The 27,961-nt window shown below is 47.4% G+C and overlaps 1 protein-coding gene across 1 annotated transcript in view; it reads left to right on the top strand.

The window, feature by feature from the left end:
• The window catches only part of LOC120049382 (membrane-associated guanylate kinase, WW and PDZ domain-containing protein 2-like), a 75,319-nt gene extending 50,575 nt beyond the window's left edge, over nucleotides 1-24,744 (top strand). Inside the window, exon 2 of the mRNA XM_038995652.1 lies at nucleotides 24,620-24,744. Coding sequence (XP_038851580.1) covers nucleotides 24,620-24,744 — 125 coding nt within the window. The remainder of the gene's footprint in view (nucleotides 1-24,619) is intronic.
• The last annotated feature ends 3,217 nt before the right edge of the window (nucleotides 24,745-27,961 follow it).

Raw genomic sequence — 27,961 nt, 5'->3', positions numbered from 1 at the left:
AGGGTAACCCCTGCTAGCTCTGGTCTGGCTGCTTTGACATTGATGCTGATGGAGTGTAGGGTCAGAGGTCGCGGCTGTCAGGCGCTCTAGGCAGGAGACTCAGTCGCATGCCATGCCGCCTATCTCCCCCAGCGCTCAGGCCAACTGAGCCACACTCATCCCCAGTATGGGGCCACACTGGAAATGTGCACATATCTCCATCTGAAGTCTGGAAGGGAAAACTTCATCTCAAAGTGCTCTGCAGAAGTGGGCCCAGTGTTCTGAGCTGTCTGGGAGAGTTTGGCTCGGCTCTGGCCCACAGCTACTACTGATGTAAAACAGTGATGGGACGTGACAAATACAAACATTCACCATCTCTAGTTGTGTAGGCTTACTCATATGTGCTCCCAAATTGTGCACACTGAGGCTACACACAGATACGGAAACACATAGACCTTCGGTTTGTGTTCTCTAAGTAGGCCAGAGTTGTCTGGCTCAATAGGCAGAGAGGGAATAAGGTCTAGGATCAGTAGATCAGCCTCTCTCTCTCTCTCTCTCTCTCACTCACTCACTCACTCACTCACTCACTCACTCACTCACTCACTCACTCACTCACTCACTCACTCACTCACTCACTCACTCACTCACTCACTCACTCACTTTGAGGGGTGTGTGGCGTTCTATGTACAGTGGACGAGGAAGGGGGCTTGGTTCTAACTTTCTAGGTCTGTTAAAATGAAGGAAAGTTTGTGCTTTTAGTTATGTAACTATTGGGCCAATAAAGGTCTCTCTCTCTCTCTCGCTCTCTTTGTTTTAATCGAGGACAGAGCGGTCGGGCCATGTTAGGTGTGTTTATCCTCCGACACACTCTCCTAGGTGTTTAAGCCCTTGCCTAGGCCCTTTGAGAGTCGTAGAGAGTAAATGGCCAGTATCGATCACCGTGATAGAAAACACCAATGTTTCTCTTCATGTCAACCGCATCACTGAAATCCCCCAATGGGGTCCATTTCCCTCCACAAAGTGGGATGCGAGACGACTGAGACCGTTACTGCCAACTTTGTGGAGTGGAAACTTGGTAGCAATCTGTTTTGCTGTTGTCTTTTCTCTCCCCTGCCTTCCCCTCTTTTTGTTCTTCTCCTCCACAGAGAGTGTCTATGTCATCAGTAATTACCTTCAGACAAACGGAGGGTCCTGACGGCTGCTGCATTTCTAATTAACCTCTCAGTTCACACTCGCCCAAAATCAATGTGGCGCTTTGTTGAATCATTAATGGACAACAACAGTCCGCGAAGCCGCGCCACAGCGCCACAGCGACGCCGCGCCACAGCGACGGCCTGTTTGATTGACACTCCGGGGACTGATCTTTGTGTTTGCTGTAGTTTTCTTCTCCCTCTGTGGTCTGCGTTCCACGTTCCAGCTGTGGATTTGAATGGAAAGAATACGTAAATAATGAAAATGCCTTAATTTCTATGCAGATTTGTTTGCTAATGTTATGTAGATTGCATGATGTGTCTTCATAAGATAAAGCGGCTGGTAAAAGGCATTTTTTGCATATGACCTTTTAATTTGCATTCCAGACTCACAAAAGCACATGATGAATGAATATTTCTCATCCAAACGTTCATGGTAGGCCAGGACATCACCTTGAGTTGGGTAATCCCTTAACAACCACAGTGAGCTTTAGTCCAGAGTCTTGTTGGAATCTGACCTGACAGACAGGGATCCCTGGTGGAGTTTTATTACCTTAGATGAGCTACGGTATAACAGCACGGTGAATGAGCTTTACACTGGGTTGCATTCCAACCCTTCCTCTGTCTGTGTCTGTGTCTGTGTCTGTGTCTGTGTCTGTGTGTGTGTGTGTGTGTGTGTGTGTGTGTGTGTGTGTGTGTGTGTGTGTGTGTGTGCGTGCATGCGTAATGGTCCTTCCTATGGCTTCCTCTGTCTGCGATTCAATTTAATACAAATATTTAAATTGACATTTCCCTTCTGATTCTCCCAGACAGTGTCACAGTTCATTACAACATAATTGAATGAGAATATTCTATAAGTCGCCTCATACAGCACAGTAATAATGTACTCACTGACACTGCATCCAGTCCCTGACTGAAGACACATTGACAGAGACCATTGCTTCAGCTCCCGAGTACATTACATTTGCTCTCATGAAGGTACTGTACATGCCTCGTACACCGTCGCTGACATCCTTTCATAATTATTACCATCTCCGCCACTGAAAATAAATATTCCAGAGGGGACGGTGAGATGTCTGGTGCGCGATTCGACGGCAGCGTTTTTGAATCTCTCGCCCATCAGCCTCCATTACAGGCAGGCTCACATGCCAAGCTTCGCCCGGGCCTCGTGTTGGGTTAGTGCAATTACCTTGGCCCAGCGAGCCCTGTAATAAGACCACTCGCTGTAATAAGACCACTCGCTGTATCAGTGACAGGCATCAGGAGCGGCCCAGCAGCAGCCATTAGCTGGTCCCCAGCCTCCAGGTGAAGTCAGCCATTAATATCAATGAGGCCTGGCTTCCTGCATCCTGCTGCACAAGCGCACCACACTGAGCCCATTCATCACCCTGGTGACACCTTCACTCCATAGTCCAGCATGGAGCCCTAGGGCGACCCGTGAGGAACCAGGCTCAGGCTGCATCATTAGAGCCACAATGGCAGCCCAGGTCAGAGTTGGCTTAGCACACACTCCTGTTTGGTTGTTTGTCTTCTCGTATGGAATATGTGCACGTGTGTTTATAATGTTGTAATTGCATTGGATTCTAATGTAGTTGTCTCCTATAATTTTAACAAGGTGCTTGCCTCAGTGTTGCATGTGTGTGGAGGGTAGTTGGATGCACAAGCATGTGTGTGTCTGTGTGTACATTTTAGCCTGCGTTTGTATTGAAGTGTTTGTTTGTTGCGTGTGTGTGTGTGTGCCTGTTAGCAGTGCAGGAACCCAAGCGGGAGGGCAGGCAAGGCTCGTAAATCCTGTGGTAATCAGTGGTGGGGATGAGCTGTGTAGTCTTGTGTGTAGCTGTAACAGTGTTCATCAGAGGGGGGTCTGGGCTGTGCTGCTCCACTCTGAGCCTGTATAGATTTTAGCAGCTCGATATCCCTAAATGGCTCCATCACGGGACGTCTGTGATTACTGAGCCCAGAACCAACCTCTTAATGAAAGGTCAATTAAGAAGTAAACTATTGATCCATCCCCTCCTCTCCTTCCTCCTCCCCCTCTTCATCTTCTCTCAGGCAGAGAAATTGATCAAGTCTGAGCTCTTCCCTGGCTATGCCATCACCCTCCCTCCCTCCCTTCTATTTTGCGCAGACTGTCAGTTAGTCAAGTTTTTCATCTCTGCTTACAGAGAGGAGCGGGGGCTAAAGCACAGCCGGGCCTATGGTAAACCATGTCAGAACTAAAGCCAGACCCATGCTGTGTTGACAACACTACCACTCCACCGGGTGGTCCAACCACTGCTGCTCAGCCTCAGCACATGTTGAGTAGTGCAACACTTTTCCAACTTCTGACCACATGTAGCGTCTCAAAGCAGGATTGCCGATTTCGGATCAGTTTGGCCTTTTAGCTCACAATAAATTACATGGAGAAGGGGGGATCTGATTCTGATCCCAGATCAGCACTCCTACTCTGAAACGCTTGATACAGCACATAAAGCCCCAGATCTGGAAAAACACAGTGGTCGCCAGGCTAAGAGACAGAGTATTTCATGGTTAGGTCACATGGCTTTATGGATTCCCATGCAGACCAGACTTGACTGCAGACCATTTAGTGACATCACGGCTGTTCAGATGACCTCCAGTGGCATTCCACCCACACCACAGTACCACGACAGTCATTAGACCTGGGGGTTGTGGTTAGCTCAGCATCTGTGACACGCCAAACAATACGGCCATTTCTGGATGAAAAGGTTTCAAGTTTTTGAGTTTCAACAGTCCATGCCTCGGGTGGCTGGAGTCTTTGGCAATTATTTGGGTGTTGAAGCCTGTGAGAATGGCTCACAACTGTAGCTCTCTCTCTCTCTCTCTCTCTCTCTCTCTCTCTCTCTGTATAAGACGGGCTACACCTTCATTGTGGGATGGAAGCTATTTTGTTATCAGGGAAACTGGGTGATTGCCACAGAGTTATTGTCTGGTCTCAGTATAAACATCTAAATATGCCTGTCCTGAAGCATATAGCCAATACCACATTTCTACATTTGTCTGCGTATTCTGATGATGTGTATACCAGAAATAAAGATGGGCTTTTTGTGTCAAACACAAAAGTAAAAGAGGCTTTTCATCATAACATTCGGCTAACCAGTGAAGTTATTCTTTTGAGTACGCCACTGGGGAGGGGATACCGAGTCAGTTGCACAACTGACTGCATTTAACCCAACCCTTCTGAACCAGAGAGGTGCGGAGGGCTGCCTTAATCAACGTCCACAGCGCAGTTGTTGTTGGGGGCCTTGCTCAAGGGCAGAACAGCAGATTTTCCCACCTTGCCAGCTCAGGGATTTGAACCAGCAACCTTTTTAGTTACCGGCCCAATGCTGTTAACCGCTAGGCTACCTGCCACAACCTATTCATAGTGTGAATTGACTGCTCCCATCCCAACAAGTGGTAAAACTGTTTCATACTCTCTTATGTCTCCCCCTTCCACTCTACTGACATGTATGTGGAATTGATAGATGCACACACAAACACACACACACGGCGCTACATGTTCATGTTTTTAAACGTATGTAAATTGTAAAGTATTTTGTCTGTAATGTCTTTTTCGTTACGTGTCAGACACCAGTAAGACTAGCTGTCCCCAGTGGCGTCGACTAATAGGGGATCCTAATAAATCAAAATCTAGAACTACCCATACAATACCTGCTTCCTCTCCCTTCCCTGTCCATCTGTCTCCCCCGTCTCCCCCGCCTCTCCCCTAGCATCAGATGAGATGAACGCCTGGTGCATGACATGCATTGTGTGAGGTGGCAGCTCTTTGATAGGCCCATCTGCTGTCTACCGATCTCCTTCAAGACAGGTAGCCCTGCTCTCGCATCTCACCAACGGTTTTACACACACAGATCCTCACACAGCCCCTTTGATCTGTTGAAGCTCCCAATGAATACAGAAATACAGACAGATAGATTTGTGGATAATATATCGCTGCTCTTTTCTTAACCCTGTTCAGAATGGAGAGAGAGTCAGAGAGAGGCATAGAGAGGCAGAGAGGGGTTGCTGGGGTTGCAGTCATTACAGTGCTCAGTTGGACAACACACTGGCTGTCTTTTGAAGTTTAATTCCACTTGATGTATTATTTGGCGAACACACGTTTCCCAACTGAGGTCGGCCTGTGATTTATTTATTGACATTTTTGTTGTAGTTGATGCCAAAGTCACACCAAATAGCATGTCCTCCTGGGTAGAGAGCTTGGAGATGAGGGCTCACTACCAGTGGTAGTTTCACTCTCTGCTCGTCATGTCCATTTCACATGTATAGGGGCTACCAAGACATCAACAGCTTTACCCATAAACACCCATCTTTATTCCTGCCACTCCAGTAGAGCCCAATCATATGTCTGACGTGCTACTTTTGATACAGTGGTCAGGTAATAATGTTTCGCCAATTGCCGTGTCGCCGGTGTGCGCCGAGGCACAGTGGAAGGTAGCAGGCGTATGCAGACGAACAGCGCGGCCAATCCATTCCAACAGCCCAGCCGTCTTTATGACGGACACATTCCATTTCCTGCTCCAGCAGCACTATCAGCACGGAGCCTGTCTTGTTCCACCACCTAAAGTGGGGCCTCCCTGCCAGGAGACAAATGCATCGGAGAGGCCAATTTCTATGGCAATTTCTGCTAGCGAAGTTGGTCAGCACGGTGTAACCAGCAGGTACGACAGAACAGTCACCTGTGGGAGTACAGTTAACAGAAGAGACAGAGAGGAAGAGAGAGAAAGGGATAGATTGTGTGTTTGAGAGGGAATGTGAGATAAACTGTGTGTATGTGCACGTGTGTATGTGTGTGTGTGTACGTCCGTGCCTCTTTGTGTGTCTGCATGTGAGTAAGAGATAAAACATGTGTAACAGAGAGAAAGAGAGGTGGAGAAATGGGTAGAGAGGTGGAGAAATGGGTAGAGAGGTGGCGAAACAGGTAGAGGTGGAGAAACAGGTAGAGAGAAAGGGAGAAACGGGTAGAGAGGTGGAGAAATAGGTAGAGAGGTGGAGAAACAGGTAGAGAGAAATAGAGATGGAGAAATGGGTAGAGAGATGGAGAAACAGGTAGAGAGGTGGAGAAACAGGTAGAGAGAAAGAGAGAGGGAGAAACGGGTAGAGAGGTGGAGAAACAGGTAGAGAGGTGGAGAAACAGGTAGAGAGGTGGAGAAACAGGTAGAGAGAAAGAGAGAGGGAGAAACGGGTAGAGAGGTGGAGAAACAGGTAGATGTAAAGGGATGTACAAATCTGACGAATCACATCAGCAGTACTACCACTGAATGTAGCCTAATGGTATCAACCAGTGGCAATATATTTAAGTCTAAAAGTCAAGGGTTCTGAATACTTTCTGAATGGACTGTATATATATTGGTAGTTTATATATAATTATGTGTGTGTGGATGTACAGTGGGGAGAAAAAGTATTTGATACACTGCCGATTTTGTAGGTTTTCCTACTTACAAAGCATGTAGAGGTCTGTCATTTTTATCATAGGTACACTTCAACTGTGAGAGACGGAATCTAAAACAAAAATCCAGAAAATCACATTGTATGATTTTTAAGTAATTAATTTGCATTTTATTGCATGACATAAGTATTTGATACATCAGAAAAACAGAACTTAATATTTGGTACAGAAACCTTTGTTTGCAATTACAGAGATCATACGTTTCCTGTAGTTCTTGACCAGGTTTGCACACACTGCAGCAGGGATTTTGGCCCACTCCTCCATACAGACCTTCTCCAGATCCTTCAGGTTTCGGGGCTGTCGCTGGGCAATACGGACTTTCAGCTCCCTCCAAAGATTTTCTATTGGGTTCAGGTCTGGAGACTGGCTAGGCCACTCCAGGACCTTGAGATGCTTCTTACGGAGCCACTCCTTAGTTGCCCTGGCTGTGTGTTTCGGGTCGTTGTCATGCTGGAAGACCCAGCCACGACCCATCTTCAATGCTCTTACTGAGGGAAGGAGGTTGGGGTTGCAGAAAAGCATCCCCAAAGAATGATGTTTCCACCTCCATACTTCACGGTTGGGATGGTGTTCTTGGGGTTGTACTCATCCTTCTTCTTCCTCCAAACACGGCGAGTGGAGTTTAGACCAAAAAGCTCTATTTTTGTCTCATCAGACCACATGACCTTCTCCCATTCCTCCTCTGGATCATCCAGATGGTCATTGGCAAACTTCAGACGGGCCTGGACATGCGCTGGCTTGAGCAGGGGGACCTTGCGTGCGCTGCAGGATTTTAATCCATGACGGTGTAGTGTGTTACTAATGGTTTTCTTTGAGACTGTGGTCCCAGCTCTCTTCAGGTCATTGACCAGGTCCTGCCGTGTAGTTCTGGGCTGATCCCTCACCTTCCTCATGATCATTGATGCCCCACGAGGTGAGATCATGCATGGAGCCCCAGACCGAGGGTGATTGACCGTCATCTTGAACTTCTTCCATTTTCTAATAATTGCGCCAACAGTTGTTGCCTTCTCACCAAGCTGCTTGCCTATTGTCCTGTAGCCCATCCCAGCCTTGTGCAGGTCTACAATTTTATGTCATATATACTTATGTCATGCAATAAAATGCAAATTAATTACTTAAAAATCATACAATGTGATTTTCTGGATTTTTGTTTTAGATGTGAATAGGGTGGATACGCTAGTTTTTGTATTGTCTAGGGGTTTTGTATTGTCTAGGGGTTTTGTATTGTCTAGGGTTTTGTATGTTTATGGTGGCCTGATATGGTTCCCAATCAGAGGCAGCTGTTTGTCGTTGTCTCTGATTGGGGATCATATTTAGGTAGCCATTTCCCTTTGGTGTTTGTGGGTTCTTATTCTATGTTTAGTTGCCTGTCTGCACTATTTCATATAGCTTCACGTTTCGTTCGTTTTGTTGTTTTGTTTGTTTGTTCAGTGTTCTTTCTTTAATGAAGAAGAATGTACGCATACCACGCTGCACCTTGGTCCGATTCATACGACGAACGTGACAGAAGAACCCACCATAAATGGACCAAGCAGCGTGTTCAGGAGGAATGGACCTGGGAGGAGATTTTGGATGGAGCAGGACCCTGGACGCAGGCTCGGGAGTATCGCCTTCCGAAGGAGGAAATAGAGGCAGCAAAAGCGGAACGGCGATATTACGAGGAGTTATACCAACGAGGTAGGCCACAGGAACCCCCCCAAAAAAAATTGGGGGGGGGGGGGCACATGGAGCAGTCGGCGGAGCCGAGGAGCGAACCAGAGCCAGTCAGGGAGTCGGATGAGGAGTTCGACGCACGATTCCGGAGAGAGGTGCTAGCATTGAGAGCGCTGCAGAGCGGGCGTGCTGGGGAGCGTGTGACTGGTCAGACACCGTGTTACGCAGTGATGCGCACGGTGTCTCCAGTTCGCATTCATAGCCCGGTGCGCTCTATTCCAGCTCTTCGCACTTGCCGGGCTTAAGTGAGCATCCAGCCAGGACGCATTGTGCCAGCTCTACGCTACAGATCTCCAGTGCGCCTCCACAGTCCAGTACATCCTGTGCCTCCTCTCCGCACTCGCCCTGAGGTGCGTGTCCCCAGCCCGGTACCACCAGTGCTGGCACCATGCATCAGACCTCCAGAGGGCCTCCACAGTCCAGTACGTGCTGTTCCTGCTCCTTGCACTCGCCCTGAGTTGCGTGTCCTCAGCCCGGTACCACCAGTGCCGGCACCACGCATCAGGCCTCCAGTGCGCTTCCACAGTCCAGTACGTCCTGTGCCTCCTCTCCGCACTCGCCCTGAGATGCGTGTCATCAGCCCGGTACCACCAGTTCCGGCACCACGCATCAGGCCTCCAGTGCGCTTCCACAGTCCAGTACAGCCTGTGCCTCTTCCCCACACTCGCCCTGAGGTGCGTGTCCTCAGCCCGGTACCACCAGTTCCGGCACCACGCATCAGGCCTCCAGTGCGCTTCCACAGTCCAGTACGGCCTGTGCCTCATCCCCGCACTCGCCCTGAGGTGCGTGTCCTCAGCCCGGTACCACCAGTTCCGGCGACGGTCCCCAGTCCGGGGTCTCCAGCGACGGTCCCCAGTCCGGGGTCTCCAGAGACGGTTCCCAGTCCGGGGCCTCCGCCGATGATCTGCAGTCCAGAGCTTCCGGCGATGATCCACGGTCCGGTTCTACAAAGGCGGAGGGATCAGCGTAAAGAGGGGGGGCGTCGTCCAGAACCAGAGCCGCCACCAAGGGTAGATGCCCACCCAGACCCTCCCCTATAGGTTCAGGTTTGCGGCCGGAGTCCGCACCTTTGGGGGGGGGATACGGTCACGCCCTGACCTGAGATATCTCTGTTTTCTTTATATTTTGGTTAGGTCAGGGTGTGACTAGGGTGGATACGCTAGTTTTTGTATTGTCTAGGGGTTTTGTATTGTCTAGGGTTTTGTAGGTCTAGGTATTTGTATGTTTATGGTGGCCTGATATGGTTCCCAATCAGAGGCAGCTGTTTGTCGTTGTCTTTGATTGGGGATCATATTTAGGTAGCCATTTCCCTTTGGTGTTTGTGGGTTCTTATTCTATGTTTAGTTGCCTGTCTGTACTATTTCATATAGCTTCATGTTTTGTTGTTTTGTTAGTTTGTTCAGTGTTCTTTCTTTAATGAAGAAGAATGTACGCATACCACGCTGCACCTTGGTCCGATTCATACGACGAACGTGACATGCTCATTCTGTTCACCAGTTCCGGAAGTCCAAGTCACCGGCTTTCTAGGCTTCACTGAACGGGATTCATTATCATCAACCCCGGACTGTCTTGTCTGATTACACACACCTGATTCCCATGTCCCCTGATTAGTATGTTATATATGTGCCTTCTGTTCCCTCTGTCTTTGTCGGTTATTGTTCCCATGTCCGTTGGCTGTGTGAGTACCTATGCGTTGGTGCAGCTGTTATGCTGCGTGCTATATATATATTGTGTATTACGGGTATCGTCCCGGGTCGTTCAACAAGGTTTACCCTCGCTCTTTTGTTTGGGTACAGCCCATTGATTTGTATACGTGTTTGTTTTGGGTGTATTAAAAACCCCTATTGTGTATTCCTGCGCCTGTCTCCAAAATCCTTTATAACAGCGTGACAATATGAGGCAATTTGTAATTTCAATTAATACATTAATGAGCGAGCTAGCACGGACGTAGTCAATATAACTATTTGTTCAGCACTTCTGAAATGTACAGCGCCAGAATTCAGAACATGGGCCGTTCTTACAGTATTCTCCCTGTACACCAAGTCAGAACCGTAGAAAAAGCAGACAATGAAAGCTCTTACAATTTCCGATGATGATATTTCTCTAAAACAAGCTATAGACTACATGTGCACCACCAAGTCAGAACAGTAGGCTAAATTATGAGGGGAAAAGGGACCAAATGATTAGGGAAAGGCACATGGGCTACTAACAGCTTACTACACAACATACACTTAGTTTTACTTTTATTCACACCTGACCAAAATATAAAGAAAACAGAGATATCTCAGGTCAGGGCGTGACAGAGCATCAGTACCGGAGGGATCTGGACACATATACGCTCGTCGTCCCCTTATGCCATAGTTTGTACATCTCAATTGTCAGTAGAAACCACATTTGTTTAAGCAAGTCAGCCATATCAGCCTTGTTTTTTTTAAAGGCGGTAAATGAGGCTAAATGAACTGTTTTGCTGCCAGACAAGGCTCCGCTGATAGCCAGGTGTAGCAGTGGTAAGGTGTTGGGACTGCTGTTGGGACTCTGCTGTTGTGACAGCTTTATGTAGGCCCTAACAGTTTGTGGGCACCGTTTGTCACCGTTATAGTGCAATTAATATATTGTTTAGTGTTATGTTGTGTAGTTGCTTTGCTGGCATGCATCAAAACACATTTTGGGGGGTTTGCCCAACCAAGATGTACATGTTAAAATCGCCACTGGTATCAACCCACATAAAGTGTTGATGTCATGTTGTTGACAGTGTGCTCTTTAGACAGCTAAATGAGTGTGCCTGGTGGAACTGCTGTGGTTTCAGATGACCGCAGCCCTCTAATTACAGGCTAATTATATAAACAGCTGTCTGCTAACACCCCTCTCTTTATTACACAAAGAAACACACACACTGAGGTAATTTCCAGTGCATCATACACATTGACATGAGACTGAATGGTGTTGTTAAGAACAGAAGCTGTTCAGGCTGCGTGAGGAGCAGGGTGCTTGGCACATGGCACTGACATCTTTATGGTAGTCTTCTCACGTCTCACTGACAAGCCATGCAAATGATCTATGCACCAATGTGTAGATCCACCTTTCTTCTGCTGTGTGTGTATGAATGCATGTGTTTGTGCGCACGTGTGTGAATGAGAGAGAGATTGTATTTTGTATGATTGCGCTTTAGTATGCACACCGTAGAGGGCCTTGTTCATTTCCCAGTGATTTTAAGAGAAGTACTGTCTCATCAAGGCTCTTTATAGAAGCCTGTATCTGTTATTCACCGTGTTCAGCATTGCATTTAATAGATGCCAGGATGAAAGGGTGCCCGCAGTGATCGCTGCAGGATTCAGTCAGAGCTACTTTGGAGGACTATTGAGTGGTTTCACCTGAGCTGAACACAACAGGCTGGTAAATAGTCAGCGCTAGGATAGGCTACGCTAGCCGTGGTAAAAAGGCACCTCTCAGGCTGGTAACGCTAGGCTAGTCTAAATGATGTAGCATACGAGGCACCTCTCTGAGCTCACAACTCCCAGAGGGGAACAGCTGTCTCCCTCCTCACTTTTAGACTCCACAGCCTGTTCCTTCTCCTGGGGCTTCCATGACACCTGCTTACCGCAGGCTCAGACTCCATACTTTACTCTGCTGTGGAAGGAGAACAGTCATTTCCCACATATATTGGTTTCTAGAGGTGTTTGGTCCACTGAAGGCGACTGGTGACCTTTTCTGTCTGTGTCTAAAACACTACTGCCTCTAGATAGCCTACAGAGAAATGAATAGCGAGTGTTTTCTGTCAAGGTCACACTTAAGAGACATTTTGTGATGTATGTAGATATGCCTACAGGTTCACTTGCACATATTGTAATGTTCATGCATGTTCTGTATTTCTCTGATACTATGGACAGTGTGTGTCTGCCTTTGCTTCAGCATGTTTATTTGCATGCATTTGTCTAAGTCCAGGTTGTCTCTCTGCTACAGTACTACTGCTGCTGCTGCTGTTACCTCAGTACTACTGCTGCTGCTGTTACCTCAGTACTACTGCTGCTGCTGTTACCTCAGTACTACTACTGCTTCTGTTACCTCAGTACTACTACTGCTGCTGTGGCCTCAGTACTACTACTGCTTCTGTTACCTCAGTACTACTGCTGCTGCTGTGACCTCAGTACTACTACTGCTTCTGTTACCTCAGTACTACTGCTGCTGTTACCTCAGTACTACTGCTGCTGCTGGTACCTCAGTACTGCTGCTGCTGCTGTTACCTCAGTACTACTGCTGCTGCTGGTACCTCAGTACTGCTGCTGCTGCTGGTACCTCAGTACTGCTGCTGCTGCTGGTACCTCAGTACTGCTGCTGCTGCTGTTACCTCAGTACTACTGCTGCTGTGTGACCTCAGTACTACTACTGCTGTTAGCTCAGTGCCACTGCTGCTGTGTTACCTCAGTACCGCTGCTGCTGTGTTACCACAGTACCACTGCTGCTGCTGTTATCTCAGTGCCACTGCTGCTGTTACCTCAGTACTACTGCTGCTGCTGTTACCTCAGTACTACTGCTGCTGTTACCTCAGCACTACTGCTGCTGTTACCTCAGCACTACTGCTGCTGTTACCTCAGCACTACTGCTGCTGTGTTACCTCAGTACTGCTGCTGCTGTTACCTCAGCACTACTGCTGCTGTGTTACCTCAGTACTGCTGCTGCTGTTACCTCAGTACTACTGCTGCTGCTGTGTTACCTCAGTACCACTGCTGCTGTTACCTCAGTAGCGCTGCTGCTGCTGTTACCTCAGTACCACTGCTGCTGTGTTACCTCAGTACTGCTGCTGCTGTTACCTCAGTACTACTGCTACATCAGTACTTCTGCTACTTTGTTACCTCAGTACTACTACTGCTGCTGTTACCTCAGTAATACTGCTGCTGTTACCTCAGTACTACTGCTACTGTGTTACCTCAGTACTACTGCTGCTGTGTTACCTCAGTACTACTGCTTCTGTGTTACCTCAGTATCACTACTGCTGTGTTACCACAGTATCACTACTGCTGTGTTACCACAGTACCACTGCTGCTGCTGTTATCTCAGTACTACTGCTGCTGTTATCTCAGTGCCACTGCTGCTGTGTTACCTCAGTACTACTACTACTGCTGTTACCGCAGTACTTCTGCTGCTGTATTACCTCAGTACCGCTGCTGCTGTGTTACCTCAGTACCGCTGCTGCTGTGTTACCTCAGTACCTCTGCTGCTGTGTTACCTCAGTACCGCTGCTGCTGTGTTACCTCAGTATATCTGCTGCTTCTGTTACCTCTGTACTACCGCTGCTGCTGTATTACCTCAGTACCGCTGCTGCTGTGTTACCTCAGTACCTCTGCTGCTGTGTTACCTCAGTACTGCTGCTGCTGTGTTACCTCAGTATATCTGCTGCTGCTGTTACCTCAGTATATCTGCTGCTGCTGTTACCTCAGTATATCTGCTGCTTCTGTGTTACCTCAGTACTGCTGCTGCTGTGTTACCTCAGTACTACTGCTGCTGTTACCTCAGTACTACTGCTACATCAGTACTTCTGCTACTTTGTTACCTCAGTACTACTACTGCTGCTGTTACCTCAGTACTACTGCTACTGTGTTACCTCAGCACTACTGCTGCTGTGTTACCTCAGTACCTCTGCTGCTGTGTTACCTCAGTACCGCTGCTGCTGTGTTACCTCAGTACCGCTGCTGCTGTGTTACCTCAGTACCGCTGCTGCTGTGTTACCTCAGTACCGCTGCTGCTGTTACCTCAGTACTACTGCTGCTGCTGTTACCTCAGTACTACTGCTGCTGTTACCTCAGTACTACTGCTGCTGCTGTTACCTCAGTACTACTGCTGCTGCTGTTACCTCAGTACTACTGCTGCTGTTACCTCAGTACTACTGCTGCTGTTACCTCAGCACTACTGCTGCTGTGTTACCTCATACTGCTGCTGCTGTTACCTCAGCACTACTGCTGCTGTGTTACCTCAGCACTACTGCTGCTGTTACCTCAGTACTACTGCTGCTGTTACCTCAGCACTACTGCTGCTGTGTTACCTCAGTACTACTGCTGCTGTGTTACCTCATACTGCTGCTGCTGTGTTACCTCAGTACTACTGCTGCTGTGTTACCTCAGCACTACTGCTGCTGTGTTACCTCATACTGCTGCTGTGTTACCTCAGTACTACTGCTGCTGTGTTACCTCATACTGCTGCTGCTGTGTTACCTCAGTACTACTGCTGCTCTGTTACCTCAGTACTACTGCTGCTGTTACCTCAGCACTACTGCTGCTGTGTTACCTCATACTGCTGCTGCTGTTACCTCAGCACTACTGCTGCTGTGTTACCTCAGCACTACTGCTGCTGTGTTACCTCAGTACTGCTGCTGCTGTTACCTCAGTACTACTGCTGCTGCTGTGTTACCTCAGTACCACTGCTGCTGTTACCTCAGTACCACTGCTGCTGTGTTACCTCAGTACTGCTGCTGCTGTTACCTCAGTACTACTGCTACATCAGTACTTCTGCTACTTTGTTACCTCAGTACTACTACTGCTGCTGTTACCTCAGTAATACTGCTGCTGTTACCTCAGTACTACTACTGCTGCTGCTGTTATCTCAGTACTACTGCTACTGTGTTACCTCAGTACTACTGCTGCTGTGTTACCTCAGTACCACTGCTGCTGCTGTTACCTCAGTACTACTGCTACTGTGTTCCCTCAGTACCACTGCTGCTGCTGTTATCTCAGTACTACTGCTGCTGTTATCTCAGTGCCACTGCTGCTGTGTTACCTCAGTACTACTACTACTGCTGTTACCTCAGTATTTCTGCTGCTGCTGTTGCCTCAGCACTACTGCTGCTGTGTTACCGCAGTACTTCTGCTGCTGTATTACCTCAGTACCGCTGCTGCTGTGTTACCTCAGTATATCTGCTGCTTCTGTTACCTCAGTATATCTGCTGCTTCTGTTACCTCAGTATATCTGCTGCTTCTGTTACCTCTGTACTACCGCTGCTGCTGTATTACCTCTGTACTACCGCTGCTGCTGTATTACCTCAGTACCGCTGCTGCTGTGTTACCTCAGTACCTCTGCTGCTGTGTTACCTCAGTACTGCTGCTGCTGTGTTACCTCAGTATATCTGCTGCTGCTGTTACCTCAGTATATCTGCTGCTGCTGTTACCTCAGTATATCTGCTGCTTCTGTGTTCCCTCAGTACTGCTGCTGCTGTGTTACCTGAGTGCTACTGTGTTACCTCAGTACTACTGCTGCTGTTACCTCAGTACTACTGCTACATCAGTACTTCTGCTACTTTGTTACCTCAGTACTACTACTGCTGCTGTTACCTCAGTACTACTACTGCTGCTGTGTTACCTCAGTACTACTGCTGCTGTGTTACCTCAGTACCTCTGCTGCTGTGTTACCTCAGTACCGCTGCTGCTGTGTTACCTCAGTACCGCTGCTGCTGTTACCTCAGTACTACTGCTGCTGCTGTTACCTCAGTACTACTGCTGCTGTTACCTCAGCACTACTGCTGCTGTTACCTCAGCACTACTGCTGCTGTGTTACCTCAGTACTGCTGCTGCTGTTACCTCAGCACTACTGCTGCTGTGTTACCTCAGTACTACTGCTGCTGCTGTGTTACCTCAGTACCACTGCTGCTGTTACCTCAGTAGCACTGCTGCTGCTGTTACCTCAGTACCACTGCTGCTGTGTTACCTCAGTACTGCTGCTGCTGTTACCTCAGTATACCTGCTGCTGCTTTTACGTCAGTACTACTGCTGCTGCTGTTACCTCAGTACTACTGCTACATCAGTACTTCTGCTACTTTGTTACCTCAGTACTACTACTGCTGCTGTTACCTCAGTAATACTGCTGCTGTTACCTCAGTAATACTGCTGCTGTTATCTCAGTACTACTGCTGCTGATGTTACCTCAGTACTACTACTGCTGCTGCTGTTATCTCAGTACTACTGCTACTGTGTTACCTCAGTACTACTGCTGCTGTGTTACCTCAGTACCACTGCTGCTGCTGTTACCTCAGTACCACTGCTGCTGTGTTACCTCAGTACTACTGCTTCTGTGTTACCTCAGTACTACTGCTGCTGTTACCTCAGTATCACTACTGCTGCTGTTACCTCAGTACTACTGCTACTTTGTTACCTCAGTACTACTGCTACTTTGTTACCTCAGTACTACTACTTTGTTACCTCAGTACTACTGCTGCTGCTGTTACCTCAGTACTACTGCTGCTGCTGTTACCTCAGTACTACTGCTGCTGCTGTTACCTCAGTACTACTACTGCTGCTGTTACCTCAGTACTACTACTGCTGCGGTTACCTCAGTACTACTGCTGCTGCTGTTACCTCAGTACTACTGCTGCTGCTGTTACCTCAGTAGTAATACTGCTGCTGTTATCTCAGTACTACTGCTGCTGATGTTACCTCAGTACTACTACTGCTGCTGCTGTTATCTCAGTACTACTGCTACTGTGTTACCTCAGTACTACTGCTGCTGTGTTACCTCAGTACCACTGCTGCTGCTGTTACCTCAGTACCACTGCTGCTGTGTTACCTCAGTACTACTGCTTCTGTGTTACCTCAGTACTACTGCTGCTGTTACCTCAGTATCACTACTGCTGCTGTTACCTCAGTACTACTGCTACTTTGTTACCTCAGTACTACTGCTACTTTGTTACCTCAGTACTACTACTTTGTTACCTCAGTACTACTGCTGCTGCTGTTACCTCAGTACTACTGCTGCTGCTGTTACCTCAGTACTACTACTGCTGCTGTTACCTCAGTACTACTACTGCTGCGGTTACCTCAGTACTACTGCTGCTGCTGTTACCTCAGTACTACTGCTGCTGCTGTTACCTCAGTACCACTGCTGCTGCTGTTACCTCAGTACTACTACTGCTTCTGTTACCTCAGTACTACTACTGCTGCTACTGCTGCTGCTGTTACCTCAGTACTACTACTGCTACTGCTGTTACCTCAGTACTACTGCTGCTGCTGTTACCTCAGTACCACTGCTGCTGGTGTGACCTCAGTACTACTACTCCTGCTGCTGTTACCTCAGTACTACTGCTGCTGCTGTTACCTCAGTACCACTGCTGCTGGTGTGACCTCAGTACTACTACTGCTGGTGTGACCTCAGTACTACTACTGCTGCTGTTACCTCAGTACTACTGCTACTGTTACCTCAGTACTACTACTGCTGCTGCTGTTACCTCAGTAATACTGCTGCTGTTACCTCAGTACTACTACTGCTGCTGCTGTTATCTCAGTACTACTGCTACTGTGTTACCTCAGTACTACTGCTGCTGTGTTACCTCAGTACTACTGCTGCTGTGTTACCTCAGTACCACTGCTGCTGCTGTTACCTCAGTACTACTGCTACTGTGTTCCCTCAGTACCACTGCTGCTGCTGTTATCTCAGTACTACTGCTGCTGTTATCTCAGTGCCACTGCTGCTGTGTTACCTCAGTACTACTACTACTGCTGTTACCTCAGTATTTCTGCTGCTGCTGTTGCCTCAGCACTACTGCTGCTGTGTTACCGCAGTACTTCTGCTGCTGTATTACCTCAGTACCGCTGCTGCTGTGTTACCTCAGTACCGCTGCTGCTGTGTTACCTCAGTACCTCTGCTGCTGTGTTACCTCAGTACCGCTGCTGCTGTGTTACCTCAGTACCTCTGCTGCTGTGTTACCTACCTCAGTACCGCTGCTGCTGTGTTACCTCAGTATATCTGCTGCTTCTGTTACCTCTGTACTACCGCTGCTGCTGTATTACCTCTGTACTACCGCTGCTGCTGTATTACCTCAGTACCGCTGCTGCTGTGTTACCTCAGTACCTCTGCTGCTGTGTTACCTCAGTACTGCTGCTGCTGTGTTACCTCAGTATATCTGCTGCTGCTGTTACCTCAGTATATCTGCTGCTGCTGTTACCTCAGTATATCTGCTGCTTCTGTGTTCCCTCAGTACTGCTGCTGCTGTGTTACCTGAGTGCTACTGTGTTACCTCAGTACTACTGCTGCTGTTACCTCAGTACTACTGCTACATCAGTACTTCTGCTACTTTGTTACCTCAGTACTACTACTGCTGCTGTTACCTCAGTACTACTGCTGCTGTGTTACCTCAGTACTACTGCTGCTGTGTTACCTCAGTACCGCTGCTGCTGTGTTACCTCAGTACCGCTGCTGCTGTTACCTCAGTACTACTGCTGCTGCTGTTACCTCAGCACTACTGCTGCTGTGTTACCTCAGTACTGCTGCTGCTGTGTTACCTCAGTACTGCTGCTGCTGTTACCTCAGCACTACTGCTGCTGCTGTTACCTCAGTACTGCTGCTGCTGTTACCTCAGTACTGCTGCTGCTGTTACCTCAGTACTCCTGCTGCTGCTGTGTTACCTCTGTACCACTGCTGCTGTTACCTCAGTAGCGCTGCTGCTGCTGTTACCTCAGTACCACTGCTGCTGTTACCTCAGTACCACTGCTGCTGTGTTACCTCAGTACTGCTGCTGCTGTTACCTCAGTATACCTGCTGCTGCTTTTACGTCAGTACTACTGCTGCTGCTGTTACCTCAGTACTACTGCTACATCAGTACTTCTGCTACTTTGTTACCTCAGTACTACTACTGCTGCTGTTACCTCAGTAATACTGCTGCTGTTATCTCAGTACTACTGCTGCTGATGTTACCTCAGTACTACTACTGCTGCTGCTGTTATCTCAGTACTACTGCTACTGTGTTACCTCAGTACTACTGCTGCTGTGTTACCTCAGTACCACTGCTGCTGCTGTTACCTCAGTACTACTGCTACTGTGTTACCTCAGTACTACTGCTTCTGTGTTACCTCAGTACTACTGCTGCTGTTACCTCAGTATCACTACTGCTGCTGTTACCTCAGTACTACTGCTACTTTGTTACCTCAGTACTACTGCTACTTTGTTACCTCAGTACTACTACTTTGTTACCTCAGTACTACTGCTGCTGCTGTTACCTCAGTACTACTGCTGCTGCTGTTACCTCAGTACTACTACTGCTGCTGTTACCTCAGTACTACTACTGCTGCTGTTACCTCAGTACTACTACTGCTGCGGTTACCTCAGTACTACTGCTGCTGCTGTTACCTCAGTACTACTGCTGCTGCTGTTACCTCAGTACTACTACTGCTTCTGTTACCTCAGTACTACTACTGCTGCTACTGCTGCTGCTGTTACCTCAGTACTACTACTGCTACTGCTGTTACCTCAGTACTACTGCTGCTGCTGTTACCTCAGTACTACTGCTGCTGCTGTTACCTCAGTACTACTGCTTCTGTGTTACCTCAGTACTACTGCTGCTGCTGTTACCTCAGTACTACTGCTGCTGCTGTTACCTCAGTACTACTACTGCTTCTGTTACCTCAGTACTACTACTGCTGCTACTGCTGCTGCTGTTACCTCAGTACTACTACTGCTACTGCTGTTACCTCAGTACCACTGCTGCTGGTGTGACCTCAGTACTACTACTCCTGCTGCTGTTACCTCAGTACTACTGCTGCTGCTGTTACCTCAGTACCACTGCTGCTGGTGTGACCTCAGTACTACTACTGCTGGTGTGACCTCAGTACTACTACTGCTGCTGTTACCTCAGTACTACTGCTACTGTTACCTCAGTACTACTACTGCTGCTGCTGTTACCTCAGTACTACTGCTGGTGCTGTTACCTCAGTACTACTGCTGCTGCTGTTACCTCAGTACCACTGCTGCTGCTGTTACCTCAGTACTACTGCTGCTGCTGTTACCTCAGTACTACTGCTGCTGCTGTTACCTCAGTACTACTGCTGCTGCTGTTACCTCAGTACTACTGCTGCTGCTGTTACCTCAGTACTACTGCTGCTGCTGTTACCTCAGTACTACTGCTGCTGCTGTTACCTCAGTACTACTGCTGCTGCTGTTACCTCAGTACTACTGCTGCTGCTGTTACCTCAGTACTACTGCTGCTGTTACCTCAGTACCGCTGCTGCTGTTACCTCAGTACCGCTGCTGCTGTTACCTCAGTACTACTGCTGCTGCTGTTACCTCAGTACTACTGCTGCTGTTACCTCAGTACTACTGCTGCTGTTACCTCAGCACTACTGCTGCTGTTACCTCAGCACTACTGCTGCTGTGTTACCTCAGCACTGCTGCTGCTGTTACCTCAGTACTACTGCTGCTGCTGTTACCTCAGTACCACTGCTGCTGTGTTACCTCAGTACTACTGCTACATCAGTACTTCTGCTACTTTGTTACCTCAGTACTACTACTGCTGCTGTTACCTCAGTACTATTACTGCTGCTGTTATCTCAGTACTACTGCTACTGTGTTACCTCAGTACTACTGCTGCTGTGTTACCTCAGTACTACTGCTACTGTGTTACCTCAGTACTACTGCTTCTGTGTTACCTCAGTACTACTGCTGCTGTTACCTCAGTACTGCTCTTTGTTACCTCAGTACTACTGCTACTTTGTTACCTCAGTACTACTGCTGCTGTTACCTCAGTACTGCTACTTTGTTACCTCAGTACTACTGCTGCTGCTGTTATCTCAGTACTACTGCTGCTGCTGTTACCTCAGTACTACTACTGCTGCTGTTACCTCAGTACTACTACTGCTGTGTTACCTCAGTACTACTACTGCTGTGTTACCTCAGTACTACTACTGCTGTGTTACCTCAGTACTACCACTGCTGTGTTACCTCAGTACTACCGCTGCTGTGTTACCTCAGTACTACTGCTGCTGTGTTACCTCAGTACTACTGCTGCTGTGTTACCTCAGTACTACTGCTGCTGTGTTACCTCAGTACTACTACTGCTGTGTTACCTCAGTACTACTACTGCTGTGTTACCTCAGTACTACTGCTGCTGTGTTACCTCAGTACTACTGCTGCTGTGTTACCTCACTACTACTGCTGCTGTGTTACCTCACTACTACTGCAGCACTGACTGTCACTCTCTGTCCATATCTCCTGTCCTCCCTTTCTCCTTCTCCTCTCTTCCGCCCATCCCCCCCGTCCTCCTCACTTGTCAGGCGTGTCATGATAGCGCAGAGTGAGTGGGATGAGAAATGGCCTCATCCCACTAGAGAGAGATACTCCACACTGATCTCATCACTAGAGGACTGAACGCTGTAGTGACCTCCTCATACACCGCATTGATTCACACACACTCACACACAAACACACACACACACACACACACACATACACACACACACGGCTGTGTCATCCTTCACCAGCCCTGGGCCATAGAGAGGACACTCACCTGCTATTGTAGTGCACCTAACTGAAGACCTACTTTACCATCCTCCTCCTGGAAGTGGGTTATATGAAGGTCACACACTGAACAGCCCAACATGTAGAGGTGAAGTTTATAGGATGCAGACTCTTCAGTCTTTAAGTGTCCTTACACAGTCCTCCAGTCCCCAAGGGTCAGCCCTGGTATCTTGTCCCCGTTCAAGTTTCCATCAGGAATCACACTGAACGAAGATCATATCTGTGTGCTGCTCGTAGTAAGGAATGCTGTTTTAATGTTAGGTGAATGTTCAGTGACATTGTAAGTGAATCCACCTGCCCTCCATGTCTATCTACTGAAGTACGTGGCAGATTATTCTCCTTATCTGGTGTGTGTGTGAGTGTGCGTTTGTGTGTGAGAGAGTGAGAAAGAGAGTGAAAAAGTGCCGGATAGAGCGAGGGAGAGAAATAGAAAGAGGGAGATTGGACAAATGAGTTCAGAGAAAGTGCTGACACCAGTGTTCTGCTTGCATTCTGTTTGTTTGTCCCATCATGCAACAGCGCAGTGTAAATACACAGTAATTACTGGCCACAGCTCATATTGTTTTAATTCAATCAGATGACAGCTGTTGGCACCATCACATTTAGCCCATGTTGTGGGCCAGACAGCTTCTTTTTTCTTCATGTGTCACGAGCAATGACGCAGGGTCACAGACGGGTCACGTGGTGCCAGTGAGGGGCATCTGCTCTGGGAGGAGGGCAGATTATTATTCACTGGGCTGTCAAAGTACAGAGCACACAGGATGGCATGGAGGAAAAAAATATTCTGCCCTGCGCTACCGGCAGCCACAGACAGGGGGAGCCGGTGGACTTTAGAATCCCACAATCTATTGGAAAGAGGGATCTTATTGTGATAGGTCCACACCGCCGGAGCCTGCTTCCTTTGTTGCCTCCCAACTGTCGCACCCCCCCTTCCCTCTCTCCTCCTCTCTCTCACTCACACACACACTCTCTCTTTCGCTCTCTCGTTCTTTCTCCTGCCTCATCTCCCCTTCCTCTCCCATCCGTGGATGAAATGAGTAGGACCAGGAGAGGTGGTGTGGATCAGACAGATAGACACAGTGAGTGGGACTGGAGGAGAGGGGTTTCTTCACTGCTGTACTGACTGTGAGCCTGGAAGAGGCTGCTGCTGGCTGGGCTCTTTGTGGAGATATACGTACCTGTGGAGAACGGACACTGACACAGCTGGCTGCCAATAACACTCAACTGTGAGAGCCGCCGTGCAAGAGGTGCATTTTACTGTGTGTCGTTGGTGAATTTAGGTATGTGTGTGGGGGGGAAGAGGTATCGTGTGTGTGTGTGTGTGTGTGTGTGTGTGTGTGTGTGTGTGTGTGTGTGTGTGTTTTTTTTTGCATTGAATGATGTATGTATCAGTCTGTTTTTTACTGTGTGGGTTAACATGGCATAGCCTCTTTCTCATGCTGATGTCAATTGGCTGGTTGGGTTGTTTTGTTTCCTTGGCAGAACAGGATTTTATTTCTGACCCCATTCAGGCGTAGTCTTTGATTATAAATTCATGTTTAGGCTATTCATTTGTACAATGTTGGTGCGGTGCGAGAGAGAGGGAGAAAGGAGAATGCAGTAGATAAAACATTCCTCCGACGTTGTCGGCAGATAAACTTGTTCTTCAAAAGTAGGTTATTCATGAATTCATGTGACTTCTCGACGCTCATTATAAAACGCTCTCTGGCTGACACATTGAGATTGCGTTGTGTCTGTCAGTGCGCATGCTCTCCAACAGACGGAACGCTTGAATGTCGTTGCCTTGGGGTCTGAAAGATGAGATAGAGGACCTAAGCATTGCCAGGCATTGGGCCAAATTCCTGTCTTTTAGTGTCTGCTGAAGGTTAGGGGCACATTTCTTCTCTGGTTCCCTCTTAGCGTTATCAAGGGAAATGACGAGTCCATTCAGTCATCCTGTTTCAGTGGGAATTCCATTGGTTTGAGGACGTGTGCCCTCTTGGTTGGCTTGAGATGGAGGATATTTCAAGAGGATATTGTAGCACAGGAGGCTGTTGAGGGTAGGACGGCTCATAATAACATCTGGAACGGAGCGAATGGAATGGCATCAAACACATGGAAATATACCGCTCCAGCCATTACCACAAGCCTGTCCTCCCCAATTAAGGTGCCATTAAACCTCCTGTGGTTGCAGGCTATGTGTGTGGAGTGTGTGGATGTCAACACTGTATATGGTGTACGTGGGATTGTGTGATGGTACCATAGTGGAATATATGGGGTCAGACAGACAGGCAGAGCGAGACAGGCAGACAGACACAGTGAGTGGTAGTAGTACAAATGTGGTGTATCGGTGAGGCTTGTGTCCATTCCAGCCCTCTCTCTCGCTCTCTCTCTCCCTGGAGCTTTGCCGTTGCCTCCCTCTCTCCTTCCCCTTCGACCCCTCCCTCGTCCCCTTCGATGCCTCCCTCCATCCTGCTGAGGAGGCAAATTTAGAGTGGGCAAGCTTTAGCCCATTCATAATTGCGATGGGGGGGGGTGTGGAAAAGGAGGGAGGGGGAGAGAAAGACCCCCCAGAGACCTCATTATGTATTTATGTCTAGATGTGTAGACATTTCTCTCAACACATGTTTGCCTCATTCACCAATTAACACCCTCACTCCCAATCCAACGGCTATGTTGACAGATGTTGAACCGATAGAACCATGCTTCTGTATCTGTATTGCTTGCTCTCTGGGGGTTTAGGCTGGGTTTCTGTAGAAGTATTTTGTGACAACTGCTGATGTAAAAAGGGCTTTATAAATAAATGTGATTGATTGATTGATAGAGCTCACACTGGTCCATGCTTTGGTGTTTGTTTGCATAATATGCAAATATTGTCTATTGTGACATCATGGGTTTGACTGTTGAGTTTTTCCAGACCACAGGAAAAATGTATGGCTGGTCACGTGATCAGGACAAACTCCTGGCCCTGACCATGACACCTGCTCTTAGGCCTTACCGAGTTGTTATTGGTCTTTTCCTCCAGGGGGCGTCATAGACAAGGACCTGCGTCACTACCTCAACCTGCGCTTCCAGAAGGCTTCAGTGGACCACGAGCTCCAGCAGATCATTAGAGACAACCTCTACCTCCGCACCATACCCTGTGAGTAACCCCCCCTGACCCAGTCCCCAATCTCTTACCTGGTGTCCCTCTCGCCCTCTCACAGGGAGATATTCTTCATCCACCCCAGCCTACCTGTCCAATAACACACGGAATCTTCCATGTTTCCTGGCCATGCCACCTGTAAAAACTAGCTGTGAGATATCCACAGATCTGGTTCAAATCTCACTTTCCAAACTTGGGAATAAGTAAAATAGATACACAACATGTAGATTCCCTCCAATCGTTGAAATACATTGGTATGTGAATCTGCTTCTTCTCCAGCAGCTACTGACTCTCTGTTGGTCTGGCTGGGTTCAGTAATGGATGATCTAGCTTCATGATTTAGCTGGAGGGATGAACCTGGCCTCCTGCAGCCGCCTGTCTCAGCGGAAGGTGGACTCAGATTGAACCTTGGCAGCGCAGTTCTGTAATCAGCACCTGAATTTCAGCAGGCAGGCGGGCACCATGGTTAAGGCCTATTTATTGTAAAACCATGCCAGTTTTAGTCTCCCAGCTCAGTTGACTATCTAGCTAGCCCTCCAGCACGGCATTTGGAGAGCTTTGGTCTACTAATGGAATGTGTGTATGTGTGTAGCAGTGCTCCTACATAGCATTTAGACTGAAACAGTCAAAAGAGATTCAATACTTAGTCATGTTTGTTATGTTTCATTGGCAACAATGCATATACAGTTGAAGTCGGAAGTTTACATACACTTCGGTTGGAATCATTAAAACTTGTTTTTCAACCACTCCATACATTTCTTGTTAACAAACTATAGTTTTGGCAAGTCGGTTAGGACATCTACTTTGTGCATGACACAAGTAATTTTTCCAACAATTGTTTACAGACAGATTATTTCACTTATAATTCACTGTATCACAATTCCAGTGGGTCAGAAGTTTACATACACTAAGTTGACTGTGCCTTTAAACAGCTTGGACAATTCCAGAAAATTATTTCATGGCTTTAGAAGCTTCTGATAGGCTAATTGACATAATTTGAGTCAATTGGAGGTGTACCTGTGGATGTATTTCAAGGCCTACCTTCAAACTCAGTGCCTCTTTGATTGACATCATGGGAAAATCAAAAGAAATCAGCCAAGACCTCAGGAAAAAATTGTAGACCCCCACAAGTCTGGTTCATCCTTGGGAGCAATTTCCAAATGTCTGTACAAACAATAGTACGCAAGTATAAACACCATGGGACCACGCAGCCGTCATACCGCTCAGGAAAGAGACGCGTTCTGTCTCCTAGAGATACTTTGGTGCGAAACGTGCAAATCAGTCCCAGAACAACAGCAAAGGACCTTGTGAAGATGCTGGAGAAAACAGGTACAAAAGTATATATATCCACAGTTAAACGAGCCCTATATCAACATAATCTGAAAGAGCACTCAGCAAGGAAGAAGCCACTGCTCCCAAACCGCTATAAAAAATGCCAGACTACGGTTTGCAACTGGACATGAGGACAAAGATTGTACTTTTTGGAGAAATGTCCTCTGGTCTGATGAAACAAAAACAGAACTGGGAGGCTTGCAAGCCGAAGAACACCATCCCAACCGTGAAGCACGGGGGTGACAGCATCATGTTGTGGGGGTGCTTTGCTGCAGGAGGGAATGGTGCACTTCACAAAATAGATGGCATCATGAGGTAGGGAAATTATGTGGATATATTGAAGCAACATCTCAAGACATCAGTCAGGAAGTTAAAGCTTGGTCGCAAATGGGTCTTCCAAATGGACAATGACCCCAAGCATACTTCCAAAATTGTGGCAAAATGGCTTAAGGACAACAAAGTCAAGGTATTGGAGTGGCCATCACAAAGCCCTGACCTCAATCCTATAGAAAATGTATGGGCAGAACTGAAAAGCGTGTGCAAGCAAGGAGGCCTACAAATCTGACTCAGTTACACCAGCTCTGTCAGGAGGAATGGGCTAAAATTCACCCAACTTATTGTGGGAAGCTTGTGGAAGGCTACCCAAAACGTTTGACCCAAGTTAAACAATTTAAAGGCAATGCTACCAAATACTAATTGAGTGTATGTAAACTTCTGACCCACTGGGAATGTGATGAAAGAAATAAAAGCTGAAATAAATCCTTATCTCTGCTATTATTCTGACATTTCACATTCTTAAAATAAAGTGGTGATTCTAACTGACCTAAGACAGGGTATTTTTACTAGGATTAAATGTCAGGAATTGTGAAAAACTGAGTTTAGATGTATTTGGCTAAGGTGTATGTGTCACGCTCGTTATCCTCAAACTCCCTGTCATAAATCGACCAAGTTCCACATCTTTTAATTAAAGTGAAATTGAAACAATCAAAAAACAAACAGGTAAACAGCAAAGAATGTGACGCAACCGAGGTGCACACAAACAGACACGGAAAATAATTACCCACAAAACACAGGTGGGAAAAGGCTACCTAAGTATGGTTCTCAATCAGAGACAACGATAGACAGCTGCCTCTGATTGAGAACCACACCCGGCCAAACACATAGAAATAGAAAATCATAGGACATAGATCATAGACTGCCCACCCAAATCACACCCTGACCAAACCAAAATAGAGACATAAAACGCTCTCTACGGTCAGGGCGTGACAGTATGTAAACTTCTGACTTCAACTGTAGATGAGTATTCTGTAGACACTGCATAAGGTTTCTCATCAAGGTTCTTGTCTCTCATGATGTTATGGAGGAGATTATGTTTAATCCATAACATCAAATTTGATTTGTCACATACACATGTTCAGCAGATGTTATTGCGGGTGTATCGAAATGCTTGTGTTTCTAGTTCCAACAGTGCAGTTATATCTAACAAGTAATGTCTAACAATTGCACAACAATACACACACTACACACACATTTAAAGTAAAATAGCTGACGAGCAATGTCGGAGCACCATAGACTAAAATACAGTAGAATAGAATAGAATACTGTATATACATACTGAATGAGATGAGAAGTGCAAAATATGTAAACATTATTAAAGTGACTAGTGTTCCAATTATTAAAGTGGCCAGTGATTTCAAGTATATGTAAATAGGGCAGCAGTCTCTAATGTGCTAGTGATGGCTATTTAACAGTCTGATGGCATTGGAATAGAAGCTGTTTTTCAGTCTCTCGGTACCAGCTTTGATGCACCTGTACTGACCTCGCCTTCTGGATGATAGCGGGGTGAACAGGCAGTGGCTCGGGTGGTTGTTGTCCTTGATGATCTTTTTG

The sequence above is a fragment of the Salvelinus namaycush genome, chromosome 6 (assembly GCF_016432855.1).
Source record: "Salvelinus namaycush isolate Seneca chromosome 6, SaNama_1.0, whole genome shotgun sequence".
Taxonomy (NCBI): Eukaryota; Metazoa; Chordata; class Actinopteri; order Salmoniformes; family Salmonidae; genus Salvelinus; species Salvelinus namaycush.
This window is presented reverse-complemented; position numbering and strand designations above follow the sequence as displayed.